Here is a 17,295-nt window from a genome sequence, read left to right as displayed (position 1 = left end):
CTCCAGTATCAGTTTGGATTCCAGGCTAATAATACGAGCCCACCGTACCATAACATCTGTTGCATATCACAACGTCCAAAAAAACAAACTTGAACATGATGTTAAATTGAGATTATGAGAGAGCCATTTGTTTAAATCAATTGAATTTGCTGGCTGCAACATGATAGGACAGCTTTTCCAACTCCTGTCCAGGTTTTCTAACTCCTGTCCAGGTTTTCCAACTCCTGTCCACTCCAACACAGAGACTGATTTTCTGCACATGATCAACAAATCCTTGTTAACATTACAGCATATTTTAAAATGTTTTTATTTAACCTTTATTTAACTAAGCAAGTCAGTTAAGAACAAATCTTATTTACAATGACAGCCTACCCCGGCCAAACCCTAACGACGCTGGGCCAATTGTGCGCAACCCTATGGGACTCCCAATCACAGCCGGTTGTGGTACAGCCTAGAATCGAACCAGGGTCTGTAGTGATGCCTCTAGCACTGAGATGCAGTGCCTTGACCGCTGAGCTACTCAGCTAATATGTCACAACATCTTAATCCATGCAGATCAGAAAAGCTTACTGTGTTCTTGTACCACTTTGTGCTCATGTCTGATGTATGTTGCTCAGTGGCCTAACCTGATTGTAAATATAGAATACAGATCTGCTGCCTGTGTGTGTTGAGATGCTTCTTTCTTGTCAAATCTGAAGGACCTGATCCCTGTCTGAAGGATATCTTGGGCAACATCTCCAAGCCCCCCAACTGACAGCCAGCACCCTCACAGCTCTGAGAGCACTACAGCTGACAGCTCTCACTCCATTGGAAAATGATAGGACAGTGTTAGGCCTTAATGTTTGTTCATGGTATTGGGAGAATACACACACTCTAAAATAAACATGTGTTTGTTTTGTTTTTTGTTCGTTCTCGAGGTCAGAGTGGTAGAAAAGAAATGGCACAGGTGGCCTGGGGGAGGGGTAAGTGTCAGTATGCAGAGGCCTGGCTGTCCACATGGATACGGCCTATAGGAGGGTCAGTGTGAGACAGTGTGACTGAGTGAGGAGCAGAGCTCAGCAGAGATGTGTCTAGGCTCTTCTGAGAGCAGAGAGGGATCTGTTTCTGAGTGGGGTTGTGTGTGGCTGACCAAGGTTGCTGAGCTACTGCAGAACAGTGCAGAGCAAATCGGGCTTCTTATATTTAGCCTTGCGACGTGCGCGCTACGGATTATGTCTTGGGCGTCTCGGGTTTCGCCTTCAGTACGTTTGTGGGTGTGGAGGGGGTCCGGTAACTAGTGGGAGGCCTCTCTTCAGGTGAGGAGGTGGTGGGTTACTGACGTTTAACCCCCTCTCATTCTATGAACATCTCACAGGCAACCTCTCTCTCTCTTTCTCACTTTCTCTCCCACCCTCTTGCTTTCTTTACCTCTTTCTCACACCCTCACACAGGAAAAGGCTGTTTACGGTGACATAGTCGTTTCCCATTCTGGAAGGCTATTTGGAGGGTACAGATAGTAAGAAAAACAGTCACAGAGGACATAGCAGTGTTAGACTATAGCTTCTAATCTGATACAAGTAGAGAACACTAACTAGGTTTTTGCAAGCCATTGGAGGGACCTCATTTTAGTGCGGAGGCACATTGAGGTCGTAGTTCAAAACGGGTCATGGATACACTGGCTTTAGAGGCGAAGGCAACTGGGCAAGAAAAGAAAAGTTCAGCCCCAAGACCAAGACCTAAACCACCCAAAAAGGCCAAAAGGATTGTTTACTTTGAGGTAGAAATCGTGGATGCAAAGACAAAGGAGAAGCTACTACTCTTGGACAAAGTGAGTGTGTGTGTGTGTGTGTGTGTGTGTGTGTGTGTGTGTGTGTGTGTGTGTGTGTGTGTGTGTGTGTGTGTGGCTGGCTGTGTCACTGTGTCTCATTAGTCACTGTGCACGTTCAATATTGTATTTGAATCTGTACACTGAGCAAAATTACATTTACAAGTTTGAAATCATCAGTTGAGGTCTAATTACAGTCCTAGTAAAAGCCATAATACTGTCTGAGGTCAGAAGACACTTGTTTGCTTTAGCTCAAGAAGTTACAGAGTCATCCCTTTGACCGTACAGCCGGCTAATTTACAGTTCACAGACTCTATGGCTGATTCTACAGAGGTTGTGTTGCAGTTAGGAGGTGAAAATTCCCCTGATCTTATAGGAATCTTCTGGGCGAGTTATGAGTTCTGTGTCAGCTCAGTGTCCTGAAGCCAGTGGGTGTCTTGAAGCCAACAGCAAGCACCATGTGTTGAGTGGCTTTTATGAATGTGAACATTTGTGTTGCAATGATAATTAATTACAGTTGAAATGCTGCATCATAGTCTCACAATTTCTTCAAGATATTTATTATGAAAACAGATAGAGTTTCCTGTAACTGTAGGCTTCTTTAATTTGCCTTGACTGTCTTCGCAGTGGGAATAAATATGTTTGTGTTATAACATATGTACAGTATGTGGTATGGTACTAATTTCACAACTTGAAAACAAATATCAAACTTTAGTCAATAAATCTATCTTGGATACATGTATTAGAGCCATGGCAGTAACACTAGCAGTATGTTTGCCTATGGATGATTGATTGTCTTTCTGAACAGGTTGAGCCAACTTCTACTATTTTGGATATTAAGGCTTTGTTCCACAAATCAAGTGAGTATGTGGCAAAGTCCAGTTAAAATATAGTCATTTAGCGGACGCTCTTATCCAGATCAACTTTCAGTCAGTGATGTAACAACATGAAATGTAAAACACTTTTGTAACGTGATCTACACACCAGGGATGGGCAACTTTGATGGGGGTGGGGCCCCAAAACATCTGAACTCATAAAGAGGGGCCACAGTTGCTCTTGACAGCGGAGAGAAAATATTTAAGTTTTAGAGTTCCTTTTTGCAATTCTACACATTTTGCCATGGGGCGTAACAGAAATGTTGCAGTTTTAAAGCAAGTTGCTGAAATTATACACATTTTGCCATGTGGCGGAGAGAAGATTTTGAAATTGTATAATTAATTTCATGCTCATTTTGTCATGGGGCGGAGAGGACAATTGTTCCGAGGGCCTTCAAAAGGCCAGTGGACAAAAAGTGCTTTCTGGAACCTTAAAGGTTCTTCGGCCGTACCCATAGGAGAACCCTTTGAAGAACCCCGGTTAGTTCCAGGTAGAACACTTTTGGTTCCAAGTAGAACCGTTTCGGTTCCATCTAGAACCCTTTCCACAGAGGGTTCTACATGGATGAAACCCAAAAGGTTTCTCCTATGAGGACAGCCGAAGAACCCTTCTGGAATGCTTTTTTCTAAGAGCATATACAATATGTCATGATAATTATGAGGTTAGTCTCGCAATGCCATCTTTCCAAGTCTAATTAATTAATTTCGGCTACTGGAAGGAAGCCTTGAAATGGAGGCTATTATAAGCTGAATTAACTTCTGTCTTCTTGTCAGATCCCCAGTGGTACCCAGCCAGACAGTCCTTACGCCTGGATCCTAGTAAGCCCCACACCTCCCATGCATGATGCCTCAACTACTTACACAGACTCAAATGAGTGCTAGACATTGCTATACCAAAACCGTATAAAGGTCTTATCTTCTGTGAAATGGTCCACAATGTCATGGCTGACTATAGCATTGTGCTCTGTCTTGCTCCACAGAGGGTAAGGGTCTGAAGGATGAGGACGTCTTGCAGACACTTCCTGTTGGAACCACAGCCAGCTTCTACTTCTTTGACCTGGGGGCCCAGATCGCCTGGGGCACTGTAAGCACATGCAACACACACACACACACGTGTTAATGCACGCACGCACGCACGCACATATGCCCACCCACAATCAATCACCCACAAGTGCACACACACACAAATGCACTCATGTGCACAATCAATCACACACAAACGCACACACACACACACACATTATACTGCATATCTTGACATGTCTATACTGCATTTAAATATACACAGCCACACTCCCTCAATTAATCAACTATAGCCTTGCATATAAATATACAGCCACACTGACAGATAGATTCACTGTCCTCTGGTTTGGTTTTCTATCACCTCCTAGCTCCTGTATCCTCTGTCCTAGGACACATAATCTCATGGCCCTATTTCCCCCACAGGTGTTTATCCCCCTGACCTCCTTTTCACCCTCCATTGCCACAGCCTCCTCAACCATTCTCCACAACCAACCACATGCTGAAACCATGCTCCATATCTTCAATCCTCTCACCCCTCATCCACCTGTGTCTGAACCCCCAGTGGAATAGGGTGATGCCAGTGTTGGGGGTACGGGGTCCAATGTACTTGCAGCCTGGCACCATAGCTGAGATCAACAGTAGCAATCAGTCACCCGTGCTGGGCCTGGACCCATGCCAGAGGTGTTGATTCAGAGATCTGTTTCATCACAAACTGACTGTCAGCTAAGCTGCCATATCTCAAGGGGAATGCTTGTGTTACATGCTCACTTGTTTTCTCTAATGCTCAATGACAAATCATCTACTTGCCCTCCTCCCTTGGCACTCCTGTAGATCTGAAATGATCGGATAGGTAAAAGCAATATAATAAAACTTCCATCCAGTCTATCAGAACGCAATAGGAAGCTAGTACCACCTACCGATCCAATCAGCACCTACTTATCTCACCTTTATGTCTTCCCCTGTCTCAGGTCTTCCTATCAGAGTGTTACGGACCACTGCTCATCTACTTGATGTTCTACTTCCGCCTGCCTTTCATCTATGCCCCAAAGTATGACTTTAGCAGCAGCAAGCATTGGGTTGTACAGTGAGTGTCAAATTACTGCATTTTCAAGGGTCTATTCTATCTCTGTCACTGTATCTCACACTCTCCAAGTGATGATTACAGTGGCATAATTAGGTCTGGTTGATCGGTGATGGTGTTGACAGTGAAGATAATGTGTGTGCTGCATCAGAGAAGCATGACAGCCATCTCGGACTGTCATAGAGACCAGTGAGTGAATGATGTAGTAATCAAAGCTAAATATGTGATGATAATAAGACGTAATCTATACTATGATCACTTTTCCCCTCCCGCTGCAGTTTGGCCTGCATGTGTCACTCCTTCCACTATGTGAAGAGAATCCTTGAGACGCTGTTCATCCACCGTATCTCCCATGGTACCATGCCACTGAGAAACATCTTCAAGGTGAGAAGATTGAATAAGGGAATCTCCAATCTGATTCTAAAGAGGATTTGTGATCCAGTTTGATCCAATGATATCTGATAATAGCAGTATTGTTTTTCCATTTATTTAATGGTTTACTTTCATGTGACATAGTTTCTAAACTTATTCTCAGGGGTAAACAGATTGTCTAATTAATGTATTATTATTCTGATGACTTGTACAAAAACTGGTCCTGCTTCTTTTCCAGAACTGCAGTTATTACTGGTGTTTTGCAGCATGGATGGCCTACTACATCAACCATCCCCTCTATACACCACCCTGTAAGTCCTGTCTACCCTGAGGTGATGTCACTCACATCTAACCCATCTAATGCACACTCATCTCTACTCTGTCTGCTGGTTGCCAGGATGTTACAGAATACAGATGGTCATCTCTACTCTGTCTGCTGGTTGCCAGGATGTTACAGAATACAGATGGTCATCTCTACTCTGTCTGCTGATGTTGTCATCCAGGATGTTACAGAATACAGATGGTCATCTCTACTCTGTCTGCTGGTTGCCAGGATGTTACAGAATACAGATGGTCATCTCTACTCTGTCTGCTGGTTGCCAGGATGTTACAGAATACAGATGGTCATCTCTACTCTGTCTGCTGGTTGCCAGGATGTTACAGAATACAGAATACTCTGTCTGCTGGATGGCCAGGATGTTACAGAATACAGATGGTCATCTCATCTCTACTCAGATGTCTGCTGGTTGCCAGGATGTCTACTCTGTCAGAATGTTACAGATGGTCATCTCTACTCTGTCTGCTGGTTGCCAGGATGTTACAGAATACAGATGGTCATCTCTACTCTGTCTGCTGGTTGCCAGGATGTTACAGAATACAGATGGTCATCTCTACTCTGTCTGCTGGTTGCCAGGATGTTACAGAATACAGATGGTCATCTCTACTCTGTCTGCTGGTTGCCAGGATGTTACAGAATACAGATGGTCATCTCTACTCTGTCTGCTGGTTGCCAGGATGTTACAGAATACAGATGGTCATCTCTACTCTGTCTGCTGGTTGCCAGGATGTTACAGAACACAGATGGTCATCTCTACTCTGTCTGCTGGTTGCCAGGATGTTACAGAATACAGATGGTCAGATGGTGGTTGCCAGGATGTTACAGAAAACAGATGGTCAACTCTGTCCAGATGGTTACAGAAAACAGATGGTCATCTCTACTCTGTCTGCTGGTTGCCAGGATGTTACAGAATACAGATGGTCATCTCTACTCTGTCTGATGGTTGCCAGAATGTTACAGACTACAGATGGATATTTCCATAATCCCTAATGACTTTCAATGTCCTTTCCCATGATACATCACACCTGCTTGTGTGTTTACAGACTATGGGCAACAGCAAGTGAAGACAGCACTCATTATATTCTTAGTAAGTATGCTTTAGTTAGTGTAATGAAGAATATATTTATTTTAATACCTAATGTAATATATTAATTTAGTTGTTTCTTTGTAGTGGAGTTGAGGCTACACAGTAGGCCCATTAGGCACAGATAATAGTCTCACCACCTGACACGTTCAGTCTGGGGACGAGGTTACACAATAATAACGTCATTAACATCAGTGCAATTTAGATCGTAATTCCCAGCAGAGTAACAGTAATATCTTAATGGCGTTACTAAAGTTATCACATTGTTATTAGGTAAGTATAAGAGCAACTTAATGTAAAGTTTCACCAGTAAATGTCACCAGGTTTTCTTTTGTTTTTGGTTAGAGTTGTGGCTGATTGAGCCCTTTGTCATGGGTTTGTGTTTTCCTCATCCTCACAGTTCTGTCAGGTCGGAAACTTCTCCATCAACATCACTCTACGCAACCTCAAATGTCCAGGTGAGCTCCCATAGGCTCTTGCTTATCTTATTCATGCAGTGCAGTCCATTAGATATGTACTTTGAAAGTTAGCACACAAGGTTCCTAGGTTCCTTCCTTTCTAGGGAGTTTTTCCTAGCCACTGTGCTTCTGCATTGCTTGCTCTTTGGGGTTTTAGGCTGGGTATTTGTATACTTTGTGACAACTGATGATGTGAAAAAGGACTTAATAAATACATTTGATTTACTGATTAATTGACGAGCACTGCTTTACAGGAGCCCCCATGTTACCCTCTTTTTCTCCATTCTTTCTCATATTATCCCAGGTTCGAAGGTCAAGAAGATCCCACATCCAACTAAGAATCCATTCACCTGGATCTTCGCATTGGTGTCTTGTCCCAACTATACATACGAGGTGAGGCTTTCTAGTAAAGAATGGTGAGTTGATTGAAATATTTGTATTTGCACGTTTTAGACTGGAAACACTTTGAAATCCCGTGTTTCACTTCCCCTCCTGGGGTTTGGAGATATAGTGATGCTGCCACCTTCTGGCCAATAGGTATCAAGCGATGTAACAGTACTACAGTGATGAGTTGGTGAGTACTGCACACAGGTGGCTGGTGCCACCTTAATTGGGGAGGACATGCTCATAGCAATGGCTGGAACGGAATAAATGGATTGTATCAAACACATGAACACATGGTTTCCTTGTGTTTGATACCATTGCAGCCATTATTGTAATCTGTCCTCCTCTCACCAGCCTCCTGTGGTCCTACATGTATAATATGTAGGAGTGTGTAACAGTGTATCTGGTCCTCTGCAGCTGGGGTCATGGATGGGTTTCACAGTGATGACCCAGTGCTTGCCGGTGGCTTTCTTCACCATCGTGGGCTTTGTCCTGATGACGGTGTGGGCCAGGGGAAAGCACCGAAACTACCACAAGGAGTTCCGTGACTACCCCACCCTGCGCTCCCCTATACTGCCCTTCATCCTTTAGTCAGAGAGGGGCTGGTCCCACACATAACTTCACCCCTTTCAGCCCCACTGCAGTATACAGCTGGTGCTTCTGACTGGGTAGGTTGGAAGGAGTTGTTGGAATAGTTTAACTACACTGTGACTGGTTTTGGGGAGTTGAAAACCCCCTTTTGATGACTTAAATGCAGATGAGTCTTAATCTGATGTAATGTGTACTACCGGTATCTACTGTACATGTCAATGTGTGGAGGCACAAATGAATGGAAAGAAATACACTTGTTTTACTAAAGTGGTGACGAAACTGTTCCGTTTGGTTTTGTATTATTTGTTGCTTGTCGTTTGAGGCCAGATTTAACATGTCATTGTTTCAAGTAAGTTGAATCTAGCAGCCTTACCGCTTATTATATACAAAGAGATAATAAATATCACACTACAAGAGTGGAAAAGACAATAACTTCATTCCCCCCCCCTGGAAACAGGGCCAACATAGCAATTAAAAGTGTAACATCAAACACATTAACAGATGGAAATATGGAATGTTGTTGTTTCAAAAGCAGAAGCAGGCAAAATTAAGAGACACTGTGTAATGGTTCAGGGTTTCAGCCAGTAACACTAACCCATTAACATATAGTAAGTTGAATCTAACAGCCTTCACACTGTGTAATGGTTGAGGTTTAAACAAAGAAAACCAGTAACACTAACCAGAATTCAGTTTAACATATAGTCAAGTTGAATCAGAAACATTGGGGCCTTGAGCACGTTGGTTCTGGTCTGCCAGCCCATTTCAACAGAATTCTGCTTCAAACTGTTTTAATTTTGAGATGAAATCTAGGTTCATCACAGTAGATTAAATTAATCTAAAATGTTTAGAGATAACACTAACAAATGAAGGGAAGAGTAATTAATATTATGTTGTAGTACCTGTAAACTATTTGGAAATGTTTCAAACAGATAACAACTAACCCATTAACATATAGTGAAGTTGAATCTAACAGCCTTCACACTGTATAATGGTTGTTTCAACATCACTGACCTTTAATGAATTAACATATAGTACATTCTCAAATCTAACAGTTCCATTTCACACTGTGAAAAATGGTTGAGTTTCAGCCATAAATAACCCATTAACATGTCTTTTACCGCTATTATATACAAAGAGATAATAAATATCACACTACAAGAGTGGAAAAGACAATAACATGTTTCATTTCCCCTGGAAACAGGGCCAGAAACCAGACTTTTAAAATTAACAGTGTGACATCAAACACGAACAGATGGAAATATTCATGTGACGTTGTTTCAAACTCAGAAGCCAAAGGCAAAATTAAGAGACCTCATTGTAATCCTCTCAGATAACAACAATGTTGATTTTGAGCAAGATGTCTACAGAATGTCTTGGGGAATTGTTTTGCTGTGTTGAGGCAGGTTGTAAGACAAAGAAAACAGACCTCCCCTTAGTGCAGGCAAGACACTTCCTAAAGTTAGGCAGAAGTTCATTTTTTGGTTGGATAATTTTCCTTACAGAAAAAGAAAGACCTCCCATTAAAGGCAGACAGACTCTCCCCTCAAACTGAAGCAGGCAGAAACATTGGGGCCTTAGAGAGCTACAGTTGGTTAGAGAACTGGTCTGCCAGCCCATTTCAACTAGAATTCTGCTTCAAACAGGCAGTTTTAACCTTTTGTAGATGAAAGGCAGGTTCATCCACAGTAGATTAAATTAGATTCAGAAAATGGCAGGCAGACCTGAACATAAATGAAGGACCTCCCCTTAGAGAAGAGGAATGCAGAAGGAAACCATACAAAGAACATTAGACCTCCCCTTTAGTTTAGAACAGGTACATATATTGCTATTTGAGAAATGTTAGTGAAACAGATAACAGTAATAAAACAGGCAGTACTGGAGAACAGACAACATCTGGAGACAGGCAGACCTCCCTTACAGAACAGGTATAAGAGCAGACCTTGACAACATCACTGACCTTTGATGAATCAACAAATTCATACTGTAGATTCTCAAATTAAAGGCAGTTCAGAACATTGTCATCATACAGAAAAGACAAACAGCGTTGATGTTGATAGATAAATGGAGGTACCATATGACATGTCTAAAAAAATACTGTCTGAGTAAACAATGAAGAAATGCTAGAACCATATTTGCTGGAACAGATATTCCTCCTCAGAGGACATGTTATTATTTTCTTGTCAGAACTGACTCCAGGGGACAGAAACTGCAGCATCTTTTTAAAGGAGGCTCCAGTGGTAGCCAAGTGTAGAGTCTGAGGAATCAGGTCTGCACTCACTGACCCGCCTCTTACAGAACAGGCAGACCTCCCCTTAGAGAACAGGCAGACCTCCCCTTAGAGAACAGGCAGACCTCCCCTTAGAGAACAGGCAGACCTCCCCTTAGAGAACAGGCAGACCTCCCTGTTAGAGAACAGGCAGACCTCCCATCTACAGAACAGGCAGACCAATTGTGCAAGTTCTCCCCTTAAAAACAGGCAGATAGGTACACTTCCTCCCCTATGACAGAAAAGGCAGATTTTTTCCCCTTACAGAAAACAGGCAGACCTTTATTTACAAATTATGGTGGAAAATAAGTATTTGGTCCCCTACAGAACAGGCAGACCTCCAGACCTGTAACTTCTTCAGAACAGGCTCCTCTGTCCTCCCCTTACCAGAACAGGCAGAACTTGTTATCAGAAAAAGACACCTCCACAACCTCAAACAGTCACACTCCAAACTCCCCTATGGCCAAGAACAGGCAGACCTCCCCAGAGAACAGGCAGACCTGCACCAGGTTAGGTAACAGCTTGGTTTGAAGAATCAACTGTGGGAGCAGGCAGACCTCCCCTTACAGAACAGGCAGACCTCCCCTAGTGAATGAGAACTGGGACCAAAGCAAAGCCTACCATCAGAACAGGCAGACCTCCCCAGGGACTCAAAACAGGCAGACGTGTCCCCCCTTAAGCCAGAACATGGCAGCCCTCTGAAGTTTAGAGAACATTTGGATGATCCAGAAGAACAGGCAGATGTCCTCCCCTTGGTCAGAGAACAAATATTACTTTTTGAGAACAGGCAGACCTCGTGTTTGGAGGAGAACAGGCAGACCTTGCATCCACAGAACAGGCAGACCTACTGTGAAGCAGAACAGGCAGATCATGCTTTGGGGCTGTTTTTCAGAACAGGCAGACCCACTTGACTGATCTATAGTGTAAAGGAAAGAATGAACATTCCTATGTGAGTTTAGAGAGGGGTCCTTCCATAAAAGCAATTGAAGATGGGTCAGGTGACAGCAGTCAAACAGAGAGGTGGAATGGAAGCCCAGTACACATGTTGATAATCACTGTCAAGGCCCAAGTCTCATGACCACTGTGTCCTTTTCCCCACACCTCCAAAATGAATGGTTACAGAAGGTTCATGGAGAATCCAGTGAACACAGTAGTGTGTGAAAACCCTGTATGAATACATCTGCTCCTCAGAAGTGCGTTTGACCTCTGTTCCCCCAACAAATGGTCAGAGATCATCAAACTATCCAGGACTTTTGTTATTGACCAGCATCTTATTTTCCACCATAATTTCAAATAAATTCATTAAAAGTCTACAATGGACAGGCCATTTTTTTTCTCATTTTGTCTGTCATCAGTTGAAGTGTACCTATTCCATCAATTTCCTATTTTTAAGTGGGAGAACAGATGGTGGCTGATAAAACTTTTTAACATCTAAATGTGGATTGGGGTGTGAACTAGTTACATCAAAGCAAATGCCTCCTAGTCTAGGGGGTACAGGATCTGTTGCTTTGGTTTATGGATGAGCACTTTCATATATTTTAATGAAAGCAATGCACATGTCATGTATATATTTCATGTATGCTTTCATATCATTTAACTTATTATTTGCCCAAGCCATTTACCCAGGTCAAGAAACAACCACCAGCCCAGGGATACTAAAATACATTTTACAAGATGGACACTTTTAGAAATCAACAGGAGGTCGGGGGCCACGAGTCTGTGTAGAATCCCGCAGGCTGCCATTAAAGTGTCACTGCACTAGCCCATAGGAACTTCACTTCAAACAGACCACAAAGAATTGGATAGGTGGTACTGTAATGCAATAAGGTCAAATCTTCACCTTGCCCACTGATAGGCTACGTGGAATGTTCACCATATTGATTATAATATACCCAAAACTTTCACATCTCCAGGAGTGCCTGGGGGCTGTCTCTGGCTAGGTAGAGGCTGTCTCTGGACAGGGACTCTGTGTGAGCGGTTTTCTGAGTGTACAGATACCACCCCCGTGTGGCAGTTTGAGGGACTGCACTGACCTGTGTTCTGAAAGCTACAGCCTGCTCTGGAAAGCCTGCAGCAGAGATGTAGGTGGCCACGTCCGCCACGCTCCACAGCAATAGGTTCTGCCTCAGCGTCTCCTTCTTCACAGAGCTATGGGGTAGAGGATGGGGAGATAGCGTGAGACACTGCAGACAAAATACAAGAAATGTGTCCTTTTGTTGACGCTGTTTCGTTTGAAGGTGCTATTTGAGGCAGTTTGTGTCCCTTGGAGATATGGATGCACATTGGTTATGTCTGTATGATGTCTACATTTTGAGTTGCGGAGGAGGGGAGGAAAATGTTGACTTAAGGTGTGGTGGTTGAGGGATAAGTATATGGGGCGGCAGCTAGCCTAGTGGTTAAGAGCATTGGGCCAGGAACCGAAAGGTTGCTAGATCGAATCTCCGAGCTGACAAGCTAAAAATCTGTCGTTCTGTCCCTGAACAAGGCATTTAACCCATTGTTCCTAGGCCGTCATTGTAAATAAGAATTTGTTCTTAACTGACTTGCCTAGTTAAACAAAAGTTACATTGAAAAGAAATGTATGTAGCTGGGTGGGAGGGTTAACAACAGTGGGTGGGAGGGTTAACAACCAACATGTAATAAGGTTAATAAGAGGCTCACATTTCTCTGTTTTTCACATCGTTCTTGACATCGTCTTGAGCCATCACGTAAGAGGCAACGTCCATCCCCTTCTTGTATTTAGCACCTGTAATAAGATACAGTGGCCGGTAATATCCTAACCATCCTCACTGGGAACACGATGAAAATAGAAATATGAGAAACTAATATGAGAGACGGACATAGAATAGAGGAGAAAACCCACAGTCGTCAGAGGGAAAAGACAACGTCTTGGGCTGTCTGTCAGAACCCTTCATGGTCTCATCCACACAGTCAGGAACCAGTTGGTCAGAAGTGAGGCCACTCTCCTCCATCCTCACCCCATCCTCTCTCTCTCTCTTCACCAAGCTCTTCTGAACCCAGGGACAGGTCCCCGATGGCTGTACTATCGTCTTTAAAGCCCCTGAAGGAGAGAAAGAGAGAGGGGGAGGGGAGAGAAAGAGGGGCCGAGAGAAAGAGGGGAGACAGAAAGAAAGAGGCGGGTGGAGAGGGGGGCGAGAGATGCCCAGTCATACATGGGCATAAACACACACATCAGCTTGAAACTGTCTCCTGGCATTGGATGCTTACTCACTCACTATACTGTAACTCATTGCTAGTCAATACAACGCAAACCTACTCCTAAAACACGGTCTCTACCCAACATTAAGATACTACGGCAAGCACAATTATATGTTAGTGTTTTCTCCAAAACATGTGTAACATGATAGTCTGTCCCTCACTGGGCTTGAACCAGCAATCTTCTGTTCCCAACACCACAACACACTCACAAAGCTGTTACCCATTGCTCCACAGACACCATGGCCAGTGCAGAGCAAGGGAAACAACTAGGCTACTTCTAGGTCTCAGAGCGGGTGATGTCACCACTGGGCTGTACAGCTAACTAACTAGCCATTCCACATCGGCTACACTTATACACATAGTATGATCTGTTAACACAGCATACTAACCAGTTCCTGTGTTTCTCTGCATCCCTGAGGGTCCATGATCAGCAGGGCAGAAGGCAGAGTCACACACACAGTCATTCTGCCTGAGGGCCAGGGGACTAGAGGGGGACAGAGGGCTGGACCTCTTACTGGTCGTGCAGGTAGAGGGGCGGTCAGACACAGGGCTGTGGCCAGGGCGAGAACCGCTGGGGGAGCAGGGGGCAGAGTAGGGGGGGGCAGCACCAGACCCCCCCTGCACAGCATCCTCACCCCCAGGAGAGGGAGAGGAGCCCTCATGGCCATCTTCATCAGCCCCCTCATGTTCTTCCTCCTCTTCCATGGTGCTGTCTGTCTCCATTGACACTGGCAGCTCATTCTGGAACACAACCATTGCAACATAACAATTTGAAAAGATTCACCATCCATTGAGCTTTTTTTTGAGTGTGAAAACATTCTAATCGTACTCCCCCAAAATGATCCACCCCACTTTATAGTGTGAAAAAGAAAGATCAGTTGGTTACTACATCAGTGACATTAATCAGGTGCCTAATTCACTAATGACATGCTTGAGAGTAACAGAAGGACAATTGATATTCTCAAAACCCACAGAGAATATTAATTCAGATTTTTCATAAATGAACAATACAGTGAGAGTGTCAATCTGATTGGCAGCACAATGGCTATAGGCTAGTCTACATCCTTAAGTATTGACCCGTTTAGATCAACTAGGACAACAACAGCTCTGCTGGTAGTGATAAGTACAGCAGGAGAAGCAACATAGCCTACTCAGGCAAGGGAGGGGGAAGGGACAGCAGGCTACTGGAGGGGGAGGGACTATTGGGGAGAGTGGCTCCCCTTTGTACTGTAAGTTAATGATTGGATAGAAGTGTATCAATGGCATTCTTTACATAACTTAAATAAACATTATTCAAATGATTTCATTTAAACTGAATATCAGGTAAAATGAGCCATCATACCTACACATTTTCTTCTGACCTTTCGCTAAAGCAGCAGTCAGACAAACATTCATTCATTGGCCGATTTTGAACACAACTAGGCCTACACCTGAAAGGAGAAACTCGCGAGCGTGCCATAAACTGTAATCAGCGGGTTGAAATGTGTTAGAGCGCACATAGTGTGCATTAGCGCGAGTCGACTCCTGATTATAGGAGACATGACATAAAGCCACGCTCATACAGATGTCGTAATAACCAGTCTTCATATGACCGCTGTCGACAATAATTGCCATTGGAGGCCTTGTCCCCGTAGAGCACACAGGATGTTCACTCTGTTCGGAACTACAGCTGCGCTATTCGCCACATTGTGTTCGGTATTCCAACCACAATTATTCATTCCAATATAGCTTAATATGGGCCACATATAAGTTTATAAGTGTTATTCACATATGCACACGGTTTATTGCACTCGCTTTGTCGTCGATGACTGTATATAAACGTAGAAATGAGCTTCTTCAGCCTGTGTGCGTGTCCAAAGCCACAACTAGCGGAGGCGCGAGTACGAGCGCTCAACTCAGCAGAGCCCGCCCCGCACCTCAGAGGCGCTTGAGTCAGACATTAAAGTTATTTTATTGAAGAATAGGCCAAACTACCATGCAAATATTTTGACAGTTAATCATGAGATCCATTATTGGGATATGCAGAATATGCTATTTGTATCTGTCAATAATAGTTTTAATTAGATATATTGGCACAAAGGATAATACTTGACGCAATCTGCTACTTTTTGTTGTGGATATATAATACGCTACAAGAACAGAGCGTGGACAACGTCACCATTTTCTCCAATTTTAATACAAAAGTGCGCAATGGAGGAGTCGCACGAAAGACTTCCCACTTCAGTCAGATAGAGCGCTCCCGAATCTGATGTGACCAATTGTAACCACGAAGCTCTCTCTATAGCAGCAATACCTTCAGTGGGTGCTACTTTGACTTTGGGTCATTTTTTCCTGCGACAGACGCTCGTGAAACCCATTAAATAACGTGGCTTCATATCTAGCGGCGTGTTACTTATGAATACATCGACCGTCACCCCCTTAGTGAAATAACCCGAGCACAATGTCCCCCAATCGGTCACGCACATCCGAGGTATGACTTTCGCTTCGGCCCCCCTCCCCTTCACTGAAAAGCTGAGTTTGGGCTTGAAAAGAGCCTTCGGCTTTAGGCTGTGGTTGTTGCCAATTCTGGCAATCGTGCGAGTTTTTTGTCGTTTAAAGCTGTAGAGCAAACAGCGCCCGGACAAACTCACTTCTACGCACAACCTCTTTTTTTTATATTATTGCAAGCGCAGCTTCCATTGTTATTGGTAGGCTATTTTTCACCTCGGTCGGTCGCTACAGCCGCTCCCCGTCTGCGGCAGTTTGTTTCGGTGCACTTGCATTCATCACGCCACCCCTCCCTGAATAGAGAATCCCGCTCTACAACACCATTTCCCCAGCTACACCATATGCCTGCCCACTCATTATAATAGTGAGGACCTGGGTCTGTTATCTTCTCTGGGGAAGATGGACGGTGTGTCACGGCACGGGGTCATTGAAACAGGCTGCCTTGCGTTACCTCCAAATGCTCCGTCTCATCCTGGTCAATGGGACCTAGCGCGCTGTCCCCGTTGCTCAAATCAGAGTGGTTAGCTTCTTCCACGGCAGTTCTTTTGGTCGTGTGGTCATCCTTTTTCCTGCTTCTTCTGACTACTTTGGCTGCATTTCGATAGGAAATCGAGCCCTTGTAGTTAACTTTCAAGACTGTTTGTTCTTGGATCAGTTTCTCGAGTTCCTCGCTGGTTTGTTCTGGCGCTGATCCATGTCGTCTCCGGACCATTCGACAAATTCTTTCAAGGTCTGGTCTGGCTTTTCGCGACCGCAGTGAGTCAATAGTGTCCAAAATCCAATCGCGGTACATGGGTTCAGACATTCTCCTGGTTGGGGTCGTTCGTTCGTTTTTGCCTCAGTGCGTCAACCTTGTTGCGATCCGCGGCCCGAGTCCGGCTTTAGAGAAAAAAATTGAAACCTCGCTGTACGCTTGCGTTGTTGTGCGCTTTTAAGGTGACCCACTGGAGATAGAATTGATTCTACAGGAGATATTTAAGGTGGTATTTCGAAGTTAGTCCTAACAAGGCGCCCAAGTGTTAATTTATCATCACTTTAAAAACAAAACATTTAATACATTTGGGTAAAAAATGTTTCATATAATATACAATGGGTGAGTCTAAGGATAAACTCACTTTTTCCCCAGGGTGTGATATTGTATGTGATAGCACTGTAGGCCTACACGATGCAGATGGATATGGGGGACCTGCTGTTATTACCATGGCGGTAGCTGGGCCAGTCCAGACACATAGCCAGGAGCCATCTTATCAGTGAAGCTATTCTCTTTCATCTTCATCCCATCTGGCATTTTCTGGATAGATGGCCAGAGGCTGA

The 17,295-nt window shown here is 44.0% G+C and overlaps 2 protein-coding genes across 2 annotated transcripts; one reads left to right on the top strand and one right to left on the bottom strand.

Moving 5' to 3' along the window:
* The first annotated feature begins 1,056 nt into the window (after positions 1-1,056).
* On the top strand, positions 1,057-8,293 carry tecra (trans-2,3-enoyl-CoA reductase a). The gene is made up of 11 exons (XM_029625766.2): positions 1,057-1,807; positions 2,613-2,664; positions 3,454-3,498; positions 3,660-3,763; positions 4,671-4,786; positions 5,062-5,167; positions 5,394-5,466; positions 6,536-6,579; positions 6,977-7,034; positions 7,339-7,427; positions 7,836-8,293. The coding sequence occupies exons 1-11, from the start codon at positions 1,646-1,648 to the stop codon at positions 8,007-8,009; spliced, it is 1,023 nt and encodes a 340-aa protein (XP_029481626.2). The 5' UTR covers positions 1,057-1,645; the 3' UTR covers positions 8,010-8,293.
* Positions 8,294-11,874: 3,581 nt separating this feature from the next.
* samd1a (sterile alpha motif domain containing 1a) lies at positions 11,875-16,888 on the bottom strand. Its single transcript, XM_065011018.1, has 5 exons — positions 16,433-16,888; positions 13,884-14,235; positions 13,139-13,336; positions 12,937-13,021; positions 11,875-12,423 (listed from the first exon to the last, which is right to left on the bottom strand). The coding sequence occupies exons 1-5, from the start codon at positions 16,784-16,786 to the stop codon at positions 12,177-12,179; spliced, it is 1,236 nt and encodes a 411-aa protein (XP_064867090.1). The 5' UTR covers positions 16,787-16,888; the 3' UTR covers positions 11,875-12,176.
* Between the last annotated feature and the right edge of the window lie 407 nt (positions 16,889-17,295).

The sequence above is a fragment of the Oncorhynchus nerka genome, linkage group LG26 (assembly GCF_034236695.1).
Source record: "Oncorhynchus nerka isolate Pitt River linkage group LG26, Oner_Uvic_2.0, whole genome shotgun sequence".
NCBI classification, from domain to species: domain Eukaryota; kingdom Metazoa; phylum Chordata; class Actinopteri; order Salmoniformes; family Salmonidae; genus Oncorhynchus; species Oncorhynchus nerka.
This window is presented reverse-complemented; position numbering and strand designations above follow the sequence as displayed.